The following is a 23,067-nucleotide window of genomic DNA, read 5'->3' as shown; positions in this document are numbered from 1 at the left end:
GTGAGCCAACTGGCAGGAGAGCTGGGAAACAAGAACCTCATCTCTTCTTACCCCTGACTTCAGTAAGAAACCAGCTAATTTGGAAGATAGTTTGAGCTGATGCCAAACAAGGTACAAAAACAACTTAATACTTGTATCATTTGATTGGCATTGCAGGCCTAAGGCTGGTAGTCTGAGCATCTATTAAGAGGATAACAATATACAGTACAGCAAATATGGGGCATTTCCTCTGTCTTGCTTTTGAAACCCAACATCTCACTGTTTTAGTGTTTTGTTTTATTCAATGATCTGTTTTGATTGGCTTTATTCAGTTCTGTTTTGTTTGATTTTATTATTTATGTCTGATAGTACAGATAACTATTTTGAAGAAAATAACAGACATTATCCTACCCATTGTTGATTTCCTATTATCTTGTTTTGAAGTCCTGTATCCCTTTCATTGTTCTGTTCTGATTAGCTTTATTCTATTTTGTTTTGCTTTATTCTCTTTAAAATAAAAATAAATAAGTAAAAATAAAAAATATTTATTGAGAAATACTAGCAAGGGAGATATAGTATGAAAAGTTGTGATTAAATGTTTAAACAAAGGATGAAGCATGATAAAGGGACAGAGAGTGAGAAAGGACCCTACACATTATTGTAGGTCCTCTAAACATTCAAATCTCTGGTCCACTAAACAATTCTAGTTTTCCAGAAATCTGCTATAATCAAGTTAACAAACTTGTGATTTGTTAAACATCATTTACACCCACGAGGTCCCTATTCAGGCCCTTTCTGGCTCTTTAATCACCTCACCACTGCTAATCAGTATGGCTTCAAATGACCATGGTATTTATCAATTGTTCCTCTTACGAGGCTATCTTTCTGTGTATCTGTCCATTTCTACACTTTTCAAGAGTCACATCTTGCTACACCCAGGGCCTAGTAAAGCATACACATATAGGCTATTCATTATACATATTTTGAGAATCAACTGAATTAAAAAGAAATTGTTATACTGGGGTAATCTGAGAGCAACCTGGGAGCAGCTTAAATATATATTCAATAATACCTAAACTAAATGATCCAAAATACCAAAATGCCAAATAGCATTTATGAACAAGTAATCTATCATTTCTTTAAATACTGTCAGATGTTTTGAGTTCTAATAGCTTCCTTCTACCTTTTTTTTTGGTGGGGGGGTTTGCTGGGGATCAAACTTATGACTCGTTGCACTTGCCAGATAGGTGCTTGCCACTGAGCTAAATCCCCATGCCTTTTTCAACTATTAATGTTAGAAACCTGGTTATAAGAAAATGTACCAACTGCAAAGGACTTTGATCCATGACAAATGAAAATGCCTTAGCACAATACTGCATTTCTGTATACGATACAGGCAAACAATAAAGCAAACAAAATGCTTTAAGCATACTGAATAAGTTATTCCCCTACTAATTTACTCATTCAAGAGTATCTTCTGAGAGTCTACCATGTGCCAAGCTAACCTGAGTGAAAGAAATACAGCAGTAAATAAAACAAACACTGGCCCGAAAAAAGTCCTAGTTTTCATAGTGCTCTCACTCTAATTTTATTGAGAAATACTAGCAAGGGAGATATAGTATGAAAAGTACTGGTTAAATGTTTAGACAAAGGATGAAGCATGATAAAGGGACAGAGAGTGAGAAAAGATCTATTTTCTAAAAATGCAGGCCCTGAGCAAAAGAAAGAAAAGACATCAGGAAATGAACCATGCAAATGTTTGGAGAGAGTGAGTCAAGACACGAAAAGAAAGGCAAAGTCCTTGGAGACAGGACAACGGGCACACCCCCCACACTCACAGGGCATAATATTGGGTTACAACAACTCATACCATACTTCTAGACAATAAATTTGTACTTTAACATACAGTGGCTGGCTGTGCATTTCAGCAGCTATTCCTAAAGAATACAGGAAACAATCTTCCTATGTATTCATTTCATATGAGAAATGGTAAGGGGTGGGGATGTATGCAAAGTGTCAAACTGGGATTTTTACCCACATAATGCTCTAACAGGTTTTGCATATGTTTGCCTGAGCATCACAATGGGGTAAAATACACCCAACACCATTCTTCTATTCTGTAAACATGTGTTTTAACATAAAAGGAATGTGGGTGTGATTCAGGGAGTGCACTTGACAAAAAGTCATCTGTGCATTCATGCACTTGGCAGACAAAGAACAAGGTAATGTGTATAGGAGATCCAAAGCAGCAACAGGTGTATTTTACCCATGAAGGTTCATTACTAAATTTCTGTGCATTTAGGATTTTTTTTAAATTTTCTTTTCATCCATATCTCCTGGAGCACATCTATAATCCCAGCACCTGGGAGGCTCACTGTGATTTTGGGCTAACCTGTGCTACAAAGTGAATTCAAGGGCCAGCCTGAACTGTACGGTGAGACTCTGCCTCAAAAAGACCAAAAAAAAAAAAAACCCAAAACAAAACACACTGATTTTTCTGAAATAAGTGGCCTAATTCACTAAAATACCACATGAAAAGCCACATTAGCAAGTTTGGAAAGATGTCAAAAGTGAATCATCAGATCATTCCTTCATGGGTAATGAAGACGGTAATAACTTTGTCATTAACCATGTGAGCAAAAGTTCCTATGATACTGAAATAAAAATTAACCAAAGCTGAAACAGGGAATGCAGATTTCCTTGATTCAGAAAATAAAGAAAATATCAATGTGAGTACATATTTGACTAGTACAAATGGTATAAAATGGTTATGCAACCAAATGAAACAATCTAATGTTAGAACTAGGTCCAAAAATATAGTAAAGATCTTGGCAGACATGAAACCTATTGGATAGAATGCCAGCATTCCCATTCAAGATCACAAATTGTTTGTGTCAGACAAAACACTATATGATGTGAAACACACAAATACTGAAATACAAATTAAACATTTTGTATACACCAAGAGCAATATTCAAAATATATTTATTATAACATCTCACTAGTTGAACTGAAAACATTCATAGGTCTGCTGTACTTAGCAGGGCTTTTGCATGGTAACTACAGAAATATAAAAGACTTATAGAAAAGCCATGGGTGTGGGCTTGAGGTTTGTATAACAACGACATCAAGGAGATTGGTTTCTTTCAAAACTGCCTAAGGTTTGTTGATAAAACCACCCACCAAGTAAAAAAAAGAACTGATAATCTGGATGTTATTCATTCATGGTTTCAGAGATTCGTGAGTAACTGTCAAGCAATTTACAAACACATCTTGTAGTATTCCATGGTCACTGTAGCTTTAGGCAGTATACTCCCCCAAAACTTTCACAATATGGCATAAAAATGTATGCCCTTATAGTGCTAAGACTTATTAGGCTTTCAGTTTAGACATTTATCCTGGAACTCAGCCATCAGGTCCTTACAGATACAGTGATAAACTAAATGATGTTGTAAACAGACTAGTTGCTCCCACCTCTCAAACTAATCAGAATGTGACATTCAACAATTGGTTTACTAGCTTCCAATGATGTTACATTCGCTAACACAGCAATAGTTGACCAGCAAGGGAAGTGTACACACCAACAAAGCACAAGTTCCAAATGCAATGCTGCAATTTCAAAACACAGAATACTATACTACGATGTCTGGATTTCACAAAGATGAAACATTGGGCTCACATAAGGCAAAGCAAAACAAACTGCTACTGCTGATGTCAACATTGCACCGTGATGGGAACACTGATAGGGAAACCTCCACAAAACAGAAGCCTGAGATGGCAACTTTCTACCAAAACCAAAGGTGGAGTAGACACTGTTGGTGAGTTATGCAGCCACTATGATGTTACTGGAAACACAAAGCATTGGCTAATGGTTGTGCTTTACTCCATCCTAAACATGTGTGGCACAGTTAGACAGTTTACAAAGAAAACAAGAAGTGCAAAATACCACAGAGAAATTTTCCTAGAGCCCTGGGACTGTAACTCATAAGAAATCATTGAGAGCAGAAGGATAGCAAACTGTTCCTGCCCAGGGAACTATATAAAAACTGTGGAGTACAAAGATGAACTGAGCTGACAGGTAAACAGGTAGGTGCAGATCACAAAGACCTACTACGACAATAGAAAAACAAAAAAGATGTCAACTGTGTCCTACAAGAAACTACAGGAAAACAAAACATATGTGCTATCAGCGTAAATGATACCTGTGTATGGAACATACAGTTGTCATGTGTGAAGACTTCCTTTGGTGTGACAGTTGAAGTAAAGATTATTTCTGTAGTTTTTGCTTGTATTTACACTGTAGTTCATATAGATTTTTTTTCTGATGTGATCTTTAAGTTTTGTATGCAAGTAAACAGCTGATATGAAAATGTTCATGTCTATTCCGAGCACTCATTACATATTTGATATTTTATGTTATTGATATCTTATTTCCTTGCTAAGTGCATGTTGTACAATATAGTAGGAAGCTCTTGACAAACCAGGAAGACAAATGACAAGAATAGCCTGCTACAACAGGAAAGGAAAACTAAGCACATATGTTGTCAGTGTAAGCAAGACATATGTATAGAGCATGCCATTGTAGCGTGAAGACTGTTTGCCCTGGGTGTGGCAATTGAAGCACAAGTACTTTTGTTGTAGAGTTCTACTGGTATTTTCTACTGGTATTTGTAGTTCATATATGAATATATTTCTGATGTTATTTTTTAGGTTTTGCAAGGAACTACACAGCTGACATGGAAATGTTGCTGTTTACTACAGACACGCAATACATACTAAGAATACTTCAGTTTATCCATATTTTATGTTCCTGTTAACCACACATTGTATAATATAATATATACTTATTGACAAAACAGCAAAACCAGCAAGATGTCAACTATGTCCTACAAAAAGACCAGGAAAGCAAAACATTTATGCTGTCAGTGTAATAGATACATGGTGTATGTGAACACACTGTTGCCATATGTGAGGACTGCCTCAGATATGATAACTGATGATTATTTTTGTTATAGAGTTTTATTGGTATTTTCATGCAGTTCATACAGGAATTTATTTCTGTTATTTTTTTGTCTTAGCACAATGAAAAAAATCAATACTGAAAATGTCACTTTTTTATAAATAGTAAATATTTAAAATTCAATATTTTTATGTATTAAACATTCATTTAATATAAAACTCATTAAAATTAATAATGCACCAATAGAAATATTCTAAAGAATAAACATGGGTATCACATATCTACACTGAAGCACATTTATGACAAAACTGGTGCTCTGCCCTGCAAGTACCAGTCAAGCCAAACCATAATAGAGTGACATGCAAGTGGTGGGCAGGAAACATCAACTACTCCCTGCACTCGACAAATAGATAAAGTTACACAACACAAATATACATACATACACACACACACATTTTTGAAGTTATAGCTAATCATAAAAATCTCATTTTTATCAACTGATAAATTATGAAACAACTAGGAAATATTTTCTCAGATTATAATTGAAAAAAATCTACAAATCAAGGCCAGATAAGAATTAATTAAGCCCCAGTCCTCAACAAGTTCACAGGTTCATACGAGAGAACACATAAATGGATCTTTAAGGGAAAGGTTGTATGTCAGTCCCAGGGCCAATCTAAAGGAACCTTTTAAGCACACTTCCTAGGGATCATAGTGGTGTCTCAGTCCACAAACTTTATTTTTTCTGATTTTGGTCACAAACTGAGTTGGACAAAAACCAAATCAAATTCAGTGGTTAGCTTTGATGTTTACCTAATGGGGAAATTTGGTTCAGTTTTCAGTCAGTCCAGTTTGTGACCAGAATTAGGGAGAGAAATGAGTTTGTAAACTGAGGTACTTCAGTACAAGGAGAAAAGGAACAGGGCCTGTAGTTGACATCATCATCATCATGAGCAGCTAACACAACATCTTAGCCAAAAACAACAGGAACAAAATCAGGCAAAGTCCTAGACATGCAGGCAAATGCCTGTAATAGCAACACTCATGAAGCTAAGGCAGGAGAACCATTGTGAGTCCAAGGCCAGCCTGAACTATATAGTGAGACCCTGCCTCCAAAAAAAGGGGGGAAAAAAAGGTAAAAACACAAGGAAAGTTCCCAGAAAATAAGTATACAATTGTTCTATAACAATATAACTGCTTCTGCTGCTGTGCCTAAACTCCACCATCAGATCTTATCGCACAGGTCTTACTCAATCTTTGCAGTGACACAGAACTAACAGTCTTATAAACTCTAAATTCTGGGTTTTCAACTCTGGCCCACTTAACCCTGTTCTTTCCATTATATTACATATTAGTCTCTTGAGGAAAGTATCTTACTTCACTCCTTTCTTTGAGAACACACAGAAGGTATAAAACTAAAGGCGGACTTTGACTTTTGGGAGACTCAGTTAAATTTTAGTGGGACCAACCCAAACCTGCACATGATGAATTTTATTTTAAATATATAAATGCTTAGCGATATGGAGTTAAGGAAGGATTCCTGAGATGAGCAATTTTAATTTTACTTTGAAGATTACGACTTCAAAAAATTAATAATATCAAGAAATCCAAAGTGTCAGGAAAACAGTAGAGACTATTTACAAATTGATCTTCACTATAAGTGAACTCCATAAAGCTCACTGTAATGAACTTCTGGGAGTTTATCTCAACTACTATACTGCAGTGGAGCCTACTCTCTTAATAATAAAGTATCAATTAGTACTTAATTCTTACAGATTTCTCATTAAACATAGATCATACACATACACATGTATATACATGTCTGTCTGTTCCTAGTAATCATTTTGTTTTCAAAAATAGAATGATTTCACAGAGGCTCAAACAGAAACATTTAAGGTAGTTTTTTTTAATTACTCTCCATAGCTACAAAAATTACATTCTTTGCTATTCACCTGCTATTTCAGCTCAGGTATATATGCCAATGTTAAACGTGAAAAGTTTATAGTGAAACTGGTGAGGTACAGGTGTGAAAGCATTCCCGGTTTTCGTATAACTATATCCCTCTTAAATTATAAGCTGATTTGAAAAAAAAAAAAAGAAAAATTACATCTTAGAGCTGGGCATTTAACAAGTGCGAAGTTCTGAGTTCAATCCCTAGTACAAAAAATAAAATAAATTATAAGCTGATGTGTAATATCACTACAGTTATAGTAGATGAAACATTTAAAGAGTACTTTGGTTGCACATGGAAACTGTAACCAAGACAAACCTTCTTGTAGGATGGAGTTCCAAGAATATTAAATCATAAATTGTTTCAGCAGCTGGTTAAACCTGAGTGTACATAACACAGGACATCTGGTTGTCTGTGCATTTTCAGTTTATTTAAAAAGTATAAACACATTAAAACATGAAATGTTTGATATATTGCAACACTGTCCACTTGCTTCTTAAGAGTGTCTAAGTGGCCACTCCATTCATTGTGTTCAGTTTATTTACTATCTAAAGCTACCAACTATATCCAGACCCTTTAATTTCACCAAAACAATTTACTAATAAAGGCAAAGAGGGAAAAAAAGAATGCACTTATTTAGGAAATGTATTAAATCCTTGGTATTTGGGAACAAAATAATGTTATTAGATGTGCAATTTTTAAAGTTAAATAAAAAAACACAGGAAGCATCCTACACTCTGTGACAAAGAAAGAGCAAACAATATACGGGTTCATTCCCCTTCCCTCAATCTTACCATATGTAAAGACATTGGGCTGTAGTGGCTTAATCAAGATAGATGTTTGCTATTCTCATTTTAAAAGAATCCAAAGATTAAGGAGTCCTGGGTAATACAATGGTTTCATAAACATCATCAATATCCCATATCTGGTCCACTAATCTTTGCATATAACACTGACACTCTTAGTTTCAAAATGACCCAAACACTACTGTCGCATTTCAGGATTGGAGAGGGAGACGAAGAGGGCAAGAAGCAAAATCTGAAGGGGACGTGCATGCAATTACATGACTTCTGGTTATACCTCATTGCATTGACCCAAACTATGTGACCTGGCCAGATGGAGTAATGAAGGTGTCTGAAAACTAAGCTGGTCACTCACTGCTGTCCCAAGCAAGTCAGAGTTCTGCTAGAAAGGATGTTGGGCCTGATGAAAACACATGTGTCTCTTCATAACAGTTCAACTTCAGTGGGAGGCTATTCTCCAAACCCTTCTCAAGTAGATGGCTCCCTCTTCTAAGCTGCATATGACCAAAGCAAATAACAACAGGGTTTTGTGCTTCTCACTTCTAAATCTCTAATAAAATTCTATATGTTACAGTTATGTACAATAAAGGCCAGGAGCACATTTTCTTGCAAAGGTTTCTCTCTCCTTTCTTGGGCCAGAGGTAGAAAGCACATTTCTGACCACATCCCCCTAGTAAACTTTTGTATGGGTATGGTAAACCTTAAATCTATTTTCTTATTTCAAAAATAATTTGTTTAACATATGCATTCTCAATAGAGATGAAAACTGGTTTTTTGGGGAATGAGAAGCTTCACAGATATTAGAATAGTTTGTGGTTGTTCGAAAGGCACAAGCAAGATGAGAATTCAGTGTGGAGAAAGGCAATGATCAAAGAGTATCTAAGGCTTGTCAGGTAAAAACAATGATTTTTTTTTTAAAGATCGAGAAGCACTGCCTTACAAGAAACAAATTTAGACAAATTGAATCACATAGAAATTGCATTAAGCAACAGTGACATAAATCCAGTTACAGTACACAAATATGGGTCTATTTTTGTTACCTAAAATGACGGTAAGGGTGGGGGACTGTTAGTTGCTGACTTTGATTCAGCAGCTCAGTGACATCAAATCACAATTTTCAGTTGGGCATCAGAGTACACATTTATAATCCCAGCACTCTGGGAGGCTGAGGCAAGAAGATCACAAATTTAAGCCCATCCTCGGGCAATTTAGCTAAGTAAACAAAAAGGGTTGAGGATGTAGCTCAGTGCTAAGCTTCTAGATTCAATTTCCAGTGCCAGTGGAGAGGAGGGCCTAACAGATTTTCCCAGGAGAAGCTTTGTTCATAGTACCAAGGTGGCCACGCTCCTCAAAAGACCTTGTCCATTTTCCAGACAGCCCCCACAAAAAGGCTGTCTCTAACACAGAGAGATGGCTGCTTGACAGCTCTAGCCAAAAATGTCACTGGAAGGCATCTACATTTCAAAGTTCACACATATCTTCAAACAAGGCTAGAAACAGAACTCTATCCTCTGTAAAAGAGACTAGAAAAAAATACGAAAGCCAGGAAGGAAGAACAAATATACAATATTGAGTGGCCAACTAGCTATGTCTACAATACGCCAGTTAGATTCAAGTTGCTTATCTCTCTCTTAAACTTTATTTCTTAAGACCTACAAGAGCTCTTATTAGGAGATTAGCCTATTTCTGTGCCTACCATATACTTAATATAGCTAAATGGTTTCTTCTGTAACATGGAATTCTTGCTTTGATGATTGATCATGAGAGTCTACATATTAGGCAAGAGAGATAAAAGAATTCCACCGATACATAACCCTTAAAAGGCATGCATAAAAGTGCTACACTGATCCATAAACTCTTCAACATGGTCAATTATCATCTTTAATATATACAGAAGATAAAACAAATCCTAGTTTAGCCAGAACTTACAAGAGTGGAATATCAGTGATTAACTGTATCAAACAGCAGAGCAATTCTTCCAAAAGATCTTCTGAGTCCGAACCTGGTAAGACACATAAAAAGTTTTTTAACAAAGTATGAAACAAAATGAAATTGCTTCCAAGTTAGGTTTCTACCCCTAAGGAGAATGAAAATGATCATTACATACATTCAGACACTGATTTTGATCTCTTAATAAAAACTAAATTATGAGAGAGTTAGCATACGTTAAGATCTTCACCTGGTACAAGAATTCTAGTTTGGATTGGTGGTTTTACATTTGCTCATTTGTTTGCTTGCAGTACTAGGAACTGTAGTACAGAACCCGTGCCTACCTGCACAAGCACTCTCCCACTAAGCCATATCCCAGCCCCAGTACACGAATTTTGAACACCAGCTATTAATTACAGCTTCCAAGGCTCCTCCAGGCCAGTAATTTTCCAATTCTTATTTTGTACCTACTGGTACTGGAGACTGAACTTAAGGCTTTCATATGAGCTATATCCCAAGTCCATTGTTAATTTGTACTTTGGGACAGAATTTTCTTAGAAACTGAAGAAAGAACTTCATTAATCAGTAGGTATCATCTGTGTCCAAAACAGGCATCACATGATATTGACTGGCTTTGAAAATTTAGAAGTCATTTTGTCTTGAACAAAACATATTTCTATTAAAATGATAATTTTTATCCTACCACTCCTTTTATTTATCCTGTGAGTTGGGAAAGCCATTTTATCACTGGCTTATAATTTATAAAGAGTTCGTTTGTTTCATACCATGACTGTGTGTCCCTAGAGGATCAGAAAAAGTACTTTAATGTTCATCAAGAAAATAAACGTAGAAGGACAAAAAATGGAAACAAAGCTTTTGTTTTTGAGGAGGGAAAGGGAATGGGGAAAAAAAAGCAGCAAGACATATAATGTACAGGTACAAATTCCCTATGATGAATGTTATCTAAAATGCACCAATAAAAAGAAGAAACAAAAAAAACTTAAGGTTAGTGTCAGATATTGATAGTACAGAGGAATATTGGTCGTCTACCCTTGCTTCAAACAAAGCAGAACAGCTTCATTTTTATAGACTTTATACATTTAACTGAACTACAGTATTTCACTGGAAGAATTTAAAGAAGGAATAAGTGTTAGGAGTGTCCAAAACCAGAAATCACCTAAGATATTGGTTGGCTTTGGAAATTTGGAGGTCACTTAGCTATAGTCTGGGACGAAACACACCCACTATAATGGTAATTTGCATGGTGGCACTCAACTGTGATCTCAGCACTATGGGAAGCTGAAACAGGAAAATCACAAGTTTAAACCCAGCCTGGGCAATTTAGCAAGACCATTTCAAAATAAAACTGAAAAAAAGCTAGGGATGTAACTTAATGTGAAGGTTTTGAGTTCCCATGTATAGTACAAAAAAAAAAAAAAGAAGGAAGGAAGGAAACTATTGGTTTACACTCCCCTAATATCTTATGTCTAACCAATTTCTTTTTCCATTTCTTATCATCATCTGCTTTCCAGAATATCTTGCCTCCCTGAATTCTTCCATTAGCTATCTTCTTGGTTTAAATGAAGAAAGATGAGCTTCAACTAACTACAGAGTGAAATTGCTTAGGAAAAATGTTGTGCTTATCCTGAACACACATGTTTTTCTTTTCACTATTCTCTAAGTAATACAGCATAACAACTGTTTACATGACATTTTCATTGTATTCCTTTTATAAGTATTCTGGAGATGATTTGAAGTGTATGGGAGAAGCTGGGGGTGGTGATGCACACCTGTAATCTCAGCATTGAGGAGGCTAAGGCAGAAGAAGTGCTATAAGTTTGAGGCCTGTCTGGGCTACATAGAGAGCTCAAGACTGCCCTGAACTACACAGGAAACCCTATCCAAAAAAAAAAAAGTGTATTATATGGAAATACTATGCAAGTTTCATTTTATATAAATGAGCATCTATGAATTTTGGTCTCTGTACAGACTTGTAGAACTTATCCTCAACAGATACCAAGAAGAAAACTACTGTATGTAATGTATGTTGCTGAACTGCCCCCAGGTATTTTCATAAAGATTCAGCAGTTATATCTAAAGATCCAGCAGTTATATCTAAAGCATAAGAATACTCTGAATTTCAAAAACAGCTCAGCAATTGTTTTCTAGGGTACTACATTAGCTGGTATTCAGTAATTACAGAGAAATGCCTTCCTACTTTGCACAAATAGAACTGGCACAGTAACCCTCTGACAGGTGAGTACAAACAGTGAAAAGAATATTAAATCACACTGAACACATCAATCAATGCAAAAAAGGGTATACAGCAAGACTCAAGCTCAACAACAACATTAAATCTCACACCAAGAGGCAGTGGGCTTGGCATATTTAGTGAAGAAAATAAATAAGTAATATTTGTCTTTGAGACTACACAGTAAGGAGTGAGTCTAAAATCTGTTTTACTGCCATAACTATCCAATCTAACCCAAACGAGTTAACCTGTTCCAGCAAGTTCATTTGTTGGCACATAGTACATATTCAGTATATTTTGCCGAACTTCACTCCTTAGCTCATCCTACAGAGTACAGTGACCCAGGTGCCAATAAGAACATTTGAAATCACTTACTGATTCCCTAAAGAACATTTCACAACACATGCCAATTTAATAACCTATTCTTGTGCACCTAAGCAGCCAGGAGAGTTTTTTTTTAATTACAGAAGGTGAGGGAACACTTGCTCAGGACCCACAGATGGTGTCTGATTGGATTTTTTTACTTCCAGACCTGTAAACACATCTAATTTTAAACATTAAAACAGTGAGAAAGATTATTCACTTCTACGCACCATCCAAATCATGACCTCAGCCAAGTTTATAGCTAGGTCAATTAAGATACATTTACAGCACTGTTATCAACTTAACATAATAAATGAAGATAATAGATACATTTCACACAAGTAAAATGTTAACATTTCAAAGTTAATGTTCTAACAAGACAAGAATAAGCAATTTCCATTTGAAATCTCTAACTTAACATTTCTTGGGAAAAAAAATTCCTCAGAGTCCCTTTTATATTTTTAGGACTAATCTAGAAGTATATAATTGCATAGCAAGTGAACAGTAGCAAGAACTGGCTGATAAAGGAGGAGAAGGGAAGGGTTTTTTTAAAAAAAAGGAGAACTAGGATGTATTAGGTACAGGCACAAATTCTCTATGATAATGTGCTCATTGTGTATGACAAATATGTACTAATAAAAATAAAGCTAAGGCTGGGCATAGTGGAACATGCCTGTAACCCCAGCACTTGGGAGGCTGAAACAGAGGATCACCATGAGTTCAAGGCCAGCCTGGGCTGCACAGCAAGACCCCGTCTCAAAAAACCAAAACAACAACAAAAAAAACTGAAGTCTTTTAATTTTCTAAATCTTAGCTCCTCTGAAATAACATTAATGGCTAAACTTCACACAGTGCTCTCCATCTGAGAGGCACTGTGCTGAGCACTTCACACTGTCTCACACTAATCCTGACAATAACTCATAGTAGGGATGACTGCAATCATTTTACAGATAAAGAATTTAAGATTCAGAGAGATCAGTTCATTTAGAATAAGAAAGACCACATCTGTCATGGTTTATGTCTGTGGCCCCCAGGCCTCACAAGTTTGCATTGTGCATTTGTGATTGGTTCATTGTCTAGTGCTTGGATTGATGATGTCAGTGCTCCACCCATATAGGGGTGGAACCAGGATGTGATGTAATGGCAGGAAGAAGGTGTGCCTTGCTCTTTGCTTGTTCCTGTTTGCTGTTTGCAGCTGCCATGAACTGCGGCCCAGTCATGCCTGCCTGCCTTGGAGCCAACTGAGTGGGGACTGAAACCTCCAAAAACTGTAAGAAATAAACCTTTCCTTTCCCAACTTGGGCTTCAGGTATTTTGTCTCAGCAATAAGTAAAAAGTAACTAAGACAACATCTGAACATAAACCAGGAATCTTAAAGAAAAAAAAAAAAAAAAAAAAAAAGAAAATCTTTAAAAATCATCCTAAAGCCTCATTTTTATACAAACTTGGCAAAAAACCAATTGATCCATGTTTCATGAGGACCCTAAAAGCAAACTCCTTGGGAAATGAGTACTGTGTAACAAGTTTGTGAGAGAAGTAAAGGACCACATATGAGCTTATATTATACACGCATCAATGCACACAAGGAGTCCAACGTACAAATGTAGTCTAAAATAATGAATATTACCTACTTATCAATATTGTATAGAAACAATCACTAAAATTCCAACTTCTAAGATTTCTAAAGCCTCCAAAAGCTTTGCCCGGTTCGCAGAACCTCACAAGCCTCACCAGAGGAAAGAACAGGGACAGACAAGGTGGTTTTTAAGGTCCTTCCAACTCTACTAATACTCTATATATGCAAGACTAAGCTGCAGGCCTGCTCATTCCTTCTATTCTACAGACCCCTCTTATTTCTTCCTTAGGACAAGAAGCAATATTAAAACACTATCCTGAATCATACACTTTTTATCACAGTAGAAGGCTTAACCCCAGGAAACAACACAACACAACACAACACACACACACTGATCCATGGAAAATAAGTCAGGAATCAGAAAAAAAGAAACATATGGGTTGTTTAAATCAGGCTGCATACAGTTACTAAAAGGAATGTTAAACGACAGAGCTAATCATTGCTCTCTTTGCATTCCCAAAGTAAAATTGCCAGTTTCTCAATGCTGCCCATAATGAAACTGTGCCAAAAATAAGTATTAAACTTGATGAAAAACAGAGACATACTTGAAAATCAGAGTTAGCAGAGTGACTTAAAACTTCAAAACAAAATTAATTTCTTTAAAATGGAAGGAACACAGCTAGATTATATTTATTATAAACTTATTTTCAGAAAACCACAGGAGTCTATAGTGTTGCCAATTTTAATTATGAAGCTAATATTGAGGTTATTCAAAAATAGTAAACATCTGATTAACAAAATAAAAAATGCCTCTAAATCATAATGAAGAAAAGCAAGTGAACTTTTTTCTAAAAACTGATCTACATTTCAATGTATTAGAATATCTATAAGCTTATGCCCTATAATAGTCCAATAAAATCAATAACAACTCTGGCTATTATTACTGTGGTGAAAAAGAAATGTTTCTCTAATTACTTTAAAATTGTCTACTGGTTTGATTACAAAGTGTGTTTATTAATAAAGTTTTATTGATTTGTTCCACTGATAGCATAAAGCAAAGAAGAGAAGAGAAATACTACAAACAGCAACACCCATTCTAAGATCAAAGAACAACTCAGGAGCTCCTAAAAAGCACTTGTGTTTTTCTACAAAGACAGATTACTAGTCTAAATATTAAATATTTTTAAAGGAATAAATACGTTTTCTCCCTATAGGTTTATTTTTGCATTGCTTATCCATAACTAGTGAAGTTAAATCATGAAATTTTATACTAAAATAAAAACTTAAAGAAATTTTTTTGGATTTGTGTTATGAAATGTTTCTAAATGAAGGAAACTAATAATTGCTATGTGTATGCAGTGATGGATGTATTAATTACCTTGATCATAGTAATCATTTCACAATGTATATGTATCTCAAAACATGGCATTGTACATCAAAATATGCCTGATTCTGTTAACTATATTCAATTTTTTAAAAACCACTCAGCTGCTTGTTATGCAATTTTGAATCTTCTTCCTTCTCAGCAACAGCCTGACCATTTTTGGGAGACCAGTTCAAACAGAGAAAAGCAGGCAATGACACCTTGCTGCCAGGGCAGCCAAAGCATATCAGTAAAGGGAAAAAAATTAATAGTTTCAAAGGAGAGACTTGCCTCCACTGTGTTTAGCAAAACAAAAATGTCACGGATTTTAAATAAAACCCCAAAGAAAGTTTCAAGATATTTTAAGCCAGAGAAAAATAGGAAAGTAGAGGGGTATAATCAGGGATTTTTAAATCCATTTCTACATGTATCTTCTTAAGTGATTTTTTCCTTTATTGTGTTATCACTTACAAGTTAGCTGCCTTTCTCAACTGTTTACACACTGACTGGCTCTCCATTTACCTGCCATAGTGAAGCCCACAGAACCTGCAAGTGGCAGCATCCACTGGAAGGTTTGGTGCTGAGTCACTGAGGACATCCGAATGCCAGTCATCGCTTGCTTTGGTTCCTTCTCTCTAGAAGAGTACCCACTAATCTGTGAGGATAAAATCCTGATGCCAGCACTCTGGTGACCAAGACAAGCCCCCTCATTCTTGCTCAGCCTTGCCCTGAGTCTGCCGTCTGCAGGCCAGCCTCACTCTGCCTGAGAACACCCTGGAGGCCCTGGGTTATACAAAACAGATTCAGCACTAACCTGGGAGGGGTGGTCTCCTAAATGCAAGGCCAAGAAAAGAATCTCAGCTGCTAACTGTTCTTTCAAGTGCTTGTCTACCTTTAGGGACACTTGACACTTCGAATTTCCAAGCCTTTCTAGGATATGGGACAAGAATTAGTTTTTCTCAAGGTTTCGCCAATTCTGAAGGCATTTAGCTTTCACTTTCCACCAGTTAAATTCTTCATTACTTGGTCTTCCAACTTCCACTATGTTAACACTGTTCTCCTCTCAATTTCTTTAATCTATTAAGTCATGAGTTTTAAAAGTATTTTGTTGGAGTTTAAAGAAAAAGTAAAAATAAACATGTGTGTTTAATTGATGATGCCTGAAAGCAAATCTTTTTAAAAATAAATAATTTTTAGAAATAAATTTAGGTTGAGCTATTCTATGTCAAAAAGTGCAGTTAAGCAAGGATTTTACCGGGCATTAGCCAGGCGTCTAGTCCAGTCTACTGCCCATGGAGCTGCATTAAACGGTTCGCCCATGCTCCCTGCTCTCCCCATTTCTGGGTGTGGGATCAACTCTTCCTCACGCTCCTGTCTATGCTCCTCTTCCCAGCACCTTCTACTTCCCTGGGTCTTGCTTCCAGTTTTCTCCCTTGTTGCTTCTACCTTCAGACCTTCAATCTCCAAAAGACTTCTTCTCTCATTTCAAAACAAACAAGAAAGGAAAATTCATTGCCTTCCTGTAGTGGTAGCAGTATGGTGGAGTAGGTACTCCAGTGGGCATTCCTGTTCAAAACAACTGGTTTTTGTTAAACTAATGTGTAACACTTTTTCATGTACAGCAGACCTTCGAGTTAAAAATCTGACTTGCGTTTGAACAACTTGGGTTATGACTTGTGTTTTACATTTAACTTACAACCAGTCTTGACTAATAATAATGCTGGCTGCTTCTGCGGTCATAAACAAAGGCTCGTGGTGCCAGACAAGCATATGTAAGTACACATAAGCATCAGTCTGAGCCCAGGTGCACATGTTTGTGGGCATGACTTCCTCCAGTGTTTTATCTATTCGCTATGATTACTACTATCAAAATGGCTCCAAAAAAGCTAGAAAAGCAGCTAAGGAAGGAAGGAAACGTAGAGAAAGCAATCACAATAGAAAAGAAGAAGGAAACTGTGGAGAAATCAAAGAGTGGCATTCATGTGATCAACTTCACTAATATGTACAGCATGTCCAAATCCATCATCCTGACTATCTTACAGAGAAAGGATTTGTATAAGGAAGCTAATGTAGAGAAGCCTGAGCCTTCAATTGACCCTGTGGGTGATGACACTGGCAATATGGCAAGATCCACAGGCTTGCAGGTAGATAGTGGTGAGGTGAGGAACTGGTGGAGGAGCACTCAGAGGAATGGTCTCCAGAGGAACTTCAGCAACTTCTGGCTGAGCAACAGAGAATGGCACTGAGGAGCTTTCTGGAGGAGTGGGAGTATCAACAATCAGTGCAGTAGTGTCCTACTTCTGAAATAAAGGAAATCCTGAAAAAATGGACAGAGCTACTACACACATTTGTAAAGTCTCACACAGACAGAAAAAGCCAGTCATTGCATTCACCTGCTTAATGACAGTGTCATACTACTGAACAGAGTTAAAGAAAAGACGGAAACAGGCAACGTTAGACCAGTTTTTCATTCTGAAAAGATTAAGACTGACTGAGTTGGAAGAAGTCCTAACGGGCTACAGACTCTCCCAAAGAGAGAAAGGACACCAGAAAGCCGGACTTCTGATGTTCTTATGGAAGGCGACTCTCTTTCCAAACAGTAACCACCTTCCATTTTATCCTCCCTTCCTGCAAGCCAAAGATCAACTTGAATGGTAAGTACAGTACAAAATTATTGTTTCTGGTAAACTAGACACATTTTTTAACTTTTTGGTGAATACACCAAAAAGGGAATATTATTGGTGTTCCTGGTAAATTATACACATTATACAACCCTTTTTTATTAAGAAAACATCAGTTAAGGGATACTTTGGGTAGCTAGAATGCATTATGGGTATTTTTCCAGTATTTCTTATGGGAAAAAGTCTTAACTTATAACTAACTTGAGTCACAGTCAGCCCTTGCAAACAGTTCACAAGTCAAGGCTCCACTGTACAGACAGGATTCCAAGATACAGAGATCTCCAAAAACCGTAACACCATTACCAAAAATAACAACCACAAGCAAATAAACTCACCTGAATCCAGAGTAAAATGATATACAGCAAGAAAACTATAAAACAGTGTGACGTTAAGACAAATACCAAAATTAATGAAGCTTACTATGGGCAGTTTAAACCTCCAACATTGTCAAGGAAGACAGCCTGATCCTGAGACCCCAAGTTATACCACAAACTACAGAAGGAAGCTAAAATGGCATCAAGTACATAGCCCCAGATCCCTTAAAGCAAATATAAATTTCTCTCTATTGTGGGCCTTTTGTATTTGTTTAAGGTCAAATACAACCAAAATCATCAAATAATTATATAAACAAACAAGCCACCCGAAGTGTTTGTAAACACAGATGATAGATTTAAAGCCATGGACACAGGAGATAAAATGCAAAATAAGTATCAGTACTACCTTGACAAGAGTGGGACAAAATAAAACCAAAAAAAAAGGAGGAGGAAGAGAAATTCCTATTGCAGGCAAAAGGAAAGTGGAAGCAATTTTGTAGTACCGTACTTCATAGTTTTGCCTAGGGCCGGCTCTGGCCCCTCTGACTAATTCTCAAAGGCATGGAATACTGAAAAGAGCTATCCTTCTATAATGTTATAAATTCTCTCTTAACAATCTGCTACCACATCACACGTAGCCCCCGGGAAAATGTTCAAACACGAAATCCTCCCAAATTTAGATTCTAACCTGAGAGCTTACTGACAGTCACAACACTCATACAGACTGCTTTGCTAAAAATGCCAGTAATCTCAGCAGTATTACAATGGACTGGAGTAAATAAAAAGTGCTGTATGCTGTAATAAGCCCACATACCTAAAACGCCTCAGTTGACTTGCTCAACTGTTTGCAGACGGTTCTCTACTCAGGTAAATTCAGTCTTCAAACAGCCTATACTACTGTATACTGTATTTGCTATCCCTAAGTAGTCTTTCACATACCTTAAATGTTCATACATGAGCTGACAAATGGATGCTTTCAGATACTAGTTGTATTTTTCTCATTCACTATAGCATTTGTGTAATATTTGTTAGCATAACTGCATTATTATAAATTGTGAAAACCAATTGGTAGAGAATCTAAAAAAGACTTAATGATCAGAAATAAAACCTTCAAACTAAGAACATATAAGACCAAGACAAAAATAATTAAATATGCCAAAAAAACATCAAGTTTTTAACCTTAAAAAGATATTCACTGGATTTACGCTTGTGCACCACCAGCAGATTCAAAAATGAAAACAACACCATTAAAAAGCCTTATAAAACCTTAGTAAAAAAAAAAAAAAAAAAAAAAAGGAGACAAACCAGCACATGGGCAGAGCTACCAATTATCAGACCACACAGATGGCTCTTTCAGTGTAACAACCATCTTGATAAAGTGGACTGTGGTTAAGAATATGTTTTTACACTATCCCTATCTTTGGTAATCTAGGATATACAAAAAATAACTGTTTCTCAAGTTTGGGCAAAAATAGGGACAACAGTGCTAAAAAAGAGTATACACAGGAAATTTGGCCTTACAGTAAATATAGTATCTCACAAGTACATCAATTTATTCAATGGTAAGCAGTGAAAAATAATTTTATGATAAAAATGACATATTCCAAGTATAAAATATCTGTAATTTTTAGCATAGAATATAAAACAAAGTGCTGGATTTATAAGGTTGGTTGGATTATACTCACAGGCCCTGTGGGATGGGAATAAACATTCACTCCATATGAAAAGGTTTGCAACTCATCAAATGGAACTGTTTTGGATACTACTTGTACTATAAATGTGAAGGCTAGCATCAACAAACATAGCACATTCAAGTCACAATGCTGATTAAAAGTTCTGTTTAAATAGTGTATGTTTAAGAAATGTAGAAGGTTAATCACAATAGTAAGTTAAGCATATTCATCTCTCAAAAATACAAATCTGAAGCATAAACATGCTCTGAAAATTAATGCTGACTCACAAACAGTAATTGTAAAAGATAAACTAGTTATCTTAAATTAACTCTACATAATTCTCACAAGCATCCCCTCATAGAATACACAAAGTTCATAAGACTCAAGAAATCAAAATTCTACAGAATCTTTTATGTCCAAGTTGATTTCCTAAAAAATACTTCATTATCAGGATATAAAATCAGCACACAAAAATCAATAGTATTCTAATATACCAATTGTAAAAAGAAATTGGTGGAGAATTTTAAAATGCCTTAGTGATCAAAAGCAGAACTTTCAAACTAACAACATGTAAACCTAACCCATAATTAGATATGCCAAAAACATGAAGTTGGACTTCCAGGAGAACATGGCGGATAGATAACAGCAGCTATGGAGGCTCTCTGACTTAGCCAGCTTAAAATACAGGAATGATGTGGTGTGAGGAATCCTAAGCAAGGGGAAATATACCCTGCCGACCCAGGAACAAACTAAGCTGAAAGAAACCAACTGGAAATGCAATCCTGGTGCTATAAGCAGAACAAATAAAAGCTCAGCACTGAAACTGGAACCTGTACCTCTGGAAGCCACGATTTGAATTTCCTGCTACTGCAGCTGCTTCTCAATCGGCACAGCAGGGACAGAGATGCGAAACCTCTGAAAGTGGGAATTGGCGAAGAGAGTTGAGAGCGGGACTGGCGGGGAGCCCTGCATCAACCTGTGGTGAGTGAGAGGAACGAGGACCCCTCCATTGATAAGGAGGCTCCAACAGAGGACATTCTGGGACCAGGCAGACTAGCCGGAAGAGGACACTGCAGTGATTTTAGTTGCATATTCCCCTCTCAAGTGCAATTGGTGGGGAATGCTTAGCCTGGGTGACGCTGTGGACTAGACCCAGCAGGCTAGCCCAAACCAGGTCCCAGCACCTGGCAGTGCACCCTAGCAGTGAAGCCTTGAATACATTGACTGACCTGGAAGGGCGGGCCCAGCAGAGGCTGCCCAGGTCTGTGTCTCCCTAGTACACTGCAGTGGGCAGGAACACCTAGCTGGCGCAATTCAAACAAACTGTAATTGACAAAGAAAGAAACTGGGCCTCCTTAAAACGCTTGTATGGAAGGAACAAAAAGTATGGGAAGAGGGAGCAACAAGAAAGGGTCCTCGGCCCCCAATCCTGAGAACACTGATCCAGGAAAGGTAAATGCAAAGGACAATGAGGACAGAAAATATGCAATATCAGACATGGCACCAATGGACATAAAGCCGTATCTCTGAAGCCTCATAGATGAGTTCAAAAATGAAGTATTTAATGAAGTAAGGCAAGATATAAGTAGAATAGTTAGAGAAATGCTAAGTATTGCCCAAGAAAAAACAGATGGTAGAATGGAAGAACAGAAAAAAAGGGGAGAATTCTTTGATGGAGAAAATAGAGAAAACATAGAAAACATGAAGCAGGTTCAAAGAGATTACCAGGAAACTAAAAACTCTATTGAAAGCTGGCATAACAGCTTGAAAGAAACTAAAGATAGATTATCTGAACTGGAGGACAGATTTGTAATGTGGGAGCATGAAATGAAAAACCTCTTAAAAAATAACAAGAAAACAAACAGCAATAATACCAAGGATAGAAGATGACAGAGGATCTATAACTTAAGAATTAAGAACATAAAAGAAGAAGTAGGGACACAAACAAATGAACTACAAAAGCTATTCAGAGAAATAATCCAGAAGAATTTCCCTAATTTAGCAAAAGGTGAAGACACTCAGATGTATGAGGCATACAGGACCCCAGCCACCTATAACCCAAACAGGGCTACACCCAGGCATATAATAATCAAAATTCCAGAAATCCAATATAAGAACAGAATATTAAAAGCCATCAGAGGCAAGAAACAGATCACTTACAAGGGAACACCATCAGAATTACAGCAGACTTCCCGGCACAAACCATCAAATCATGAAGAGCGTGGGGGGAAATAATTCAAGCTTTGAAAGATAATAACCTCCAGCCAAGATTGATACATCCTGCACAACTGTCCCTAGAAATTAATAGAAAAACAAGGTGCTTCCAGGATAAAGGGGAAGTAGGGAATTTGCAACCACCAATTCAACTCTACAGAGAATACTGCAAGACATTCTAAAAAAAAGAAAAATACCAAGATTCCAGAAACAGTGGCAGAGAGGCCACAATGAATGGAGCAGAAAGCAAAATGAAGAAGACAAACTGACAACTAATGACAGAAAAGAGCTCAACAGAGATATGGCAGAGAAGGTTGGATGATAGGAACAGCTATTTTGGAGAAAATAAGACATCGTAATAGCTGGTGCTGATTCAATATCATCTTGTTTAGAAGTCCCATCAAGCTTTTGTTCTTCTGTCTCCATTGGTCTTAACATGTTATTGGATTTTATTATATGTGATAATATAAACAAAAACTTTTATAGACAAGGAGATTATACAGAAACCATTGTTCATTTTCTGTTAGTTGGTTCTAAATACCCTGTAATACTGTCATTCTCTTGAATGGTTTTACATTGTCTTGATATGTTTGATGCTACAGTATACGAAGTTATACTCAAAGATTTCAAGGAAAGAGACACTATGGTAACTACTTTTATGTCAGGATATCTGGCGGTGAAACACTATTTTGCTTAAATGGTTATGTTTTGACCTGTGCTCTTATGTCCTCTTTTATCTCAATCTCCTTTTTTTTATTATTTACTGTTTTATTTTTATCTTTTTAATTAAGGGAAAAATTAAAAAATAGCATGATATATTATAGTAACCCACTTTGATTTCCTATTAACTTGTTTTGAAACCCTGTATTGCTCTCACCATCTTGTTTTGACTGATTTTCCTCTATTCTGTTTTGCTTGATACTACCAAGTTTGAAAGTATAGGCAACAACTGTGAAGACAGTAAGATTCATTATGATGCACATTCTGGTTTGACTATTATCTTTTTTTGA

The 23,067-nt window shown here is 36.5% G+C and overlaps 1 protein-coding gene across 4 annotated transcripts in view; it reads right to left on the bottom strand.

Annotated features, from left to right (window-relative positions):
* Positions 1 to 23,067, bottom strand: part of Dym (dymeclin) — a 415,428-nt gene that overhangs the window by 305,751 nt on the left and 86,610 nt on the right. For all 4 annotated transcript variants that reach the window (XM_063231704.1, XM_023566826.2, XM_003474053.5 and 1 more), the window contains one exon: positions 9,623 to 9,695. In XM_063231704.1, coding sequence (XP_063087774.1) covers positions 9,623 to 9,695 — 73 coding nt within the window. The remainder of the gene's footprint in view (positions 1 to 9,622; positions 9,696 to 23,067) is intronic.

The sequence above is a fragment of the Cavia porcellus genome, unplaced genomic scaffold (assembly GCF_034190915.1).
Source record: "Cavia porcellus strain 051 isolate PalLab524CR breed Dunkin Hartley unplaced genomic scaffold, mCavPor4.1 scaffold_20, whole genome shotgun sequence".
In the NCBI taxonomy this organism is placed as follows: Eukaryota; Metazoa; Chordata; class Mammalia; order Rodentia; family Caviidae; genus Cavia; species Cavia porcellus.
The sequence above is the reverse complement of the archived record's forward strand: the minus strand, read 5'-3'. Positions and strand labels throughout refer to the sequence as shown.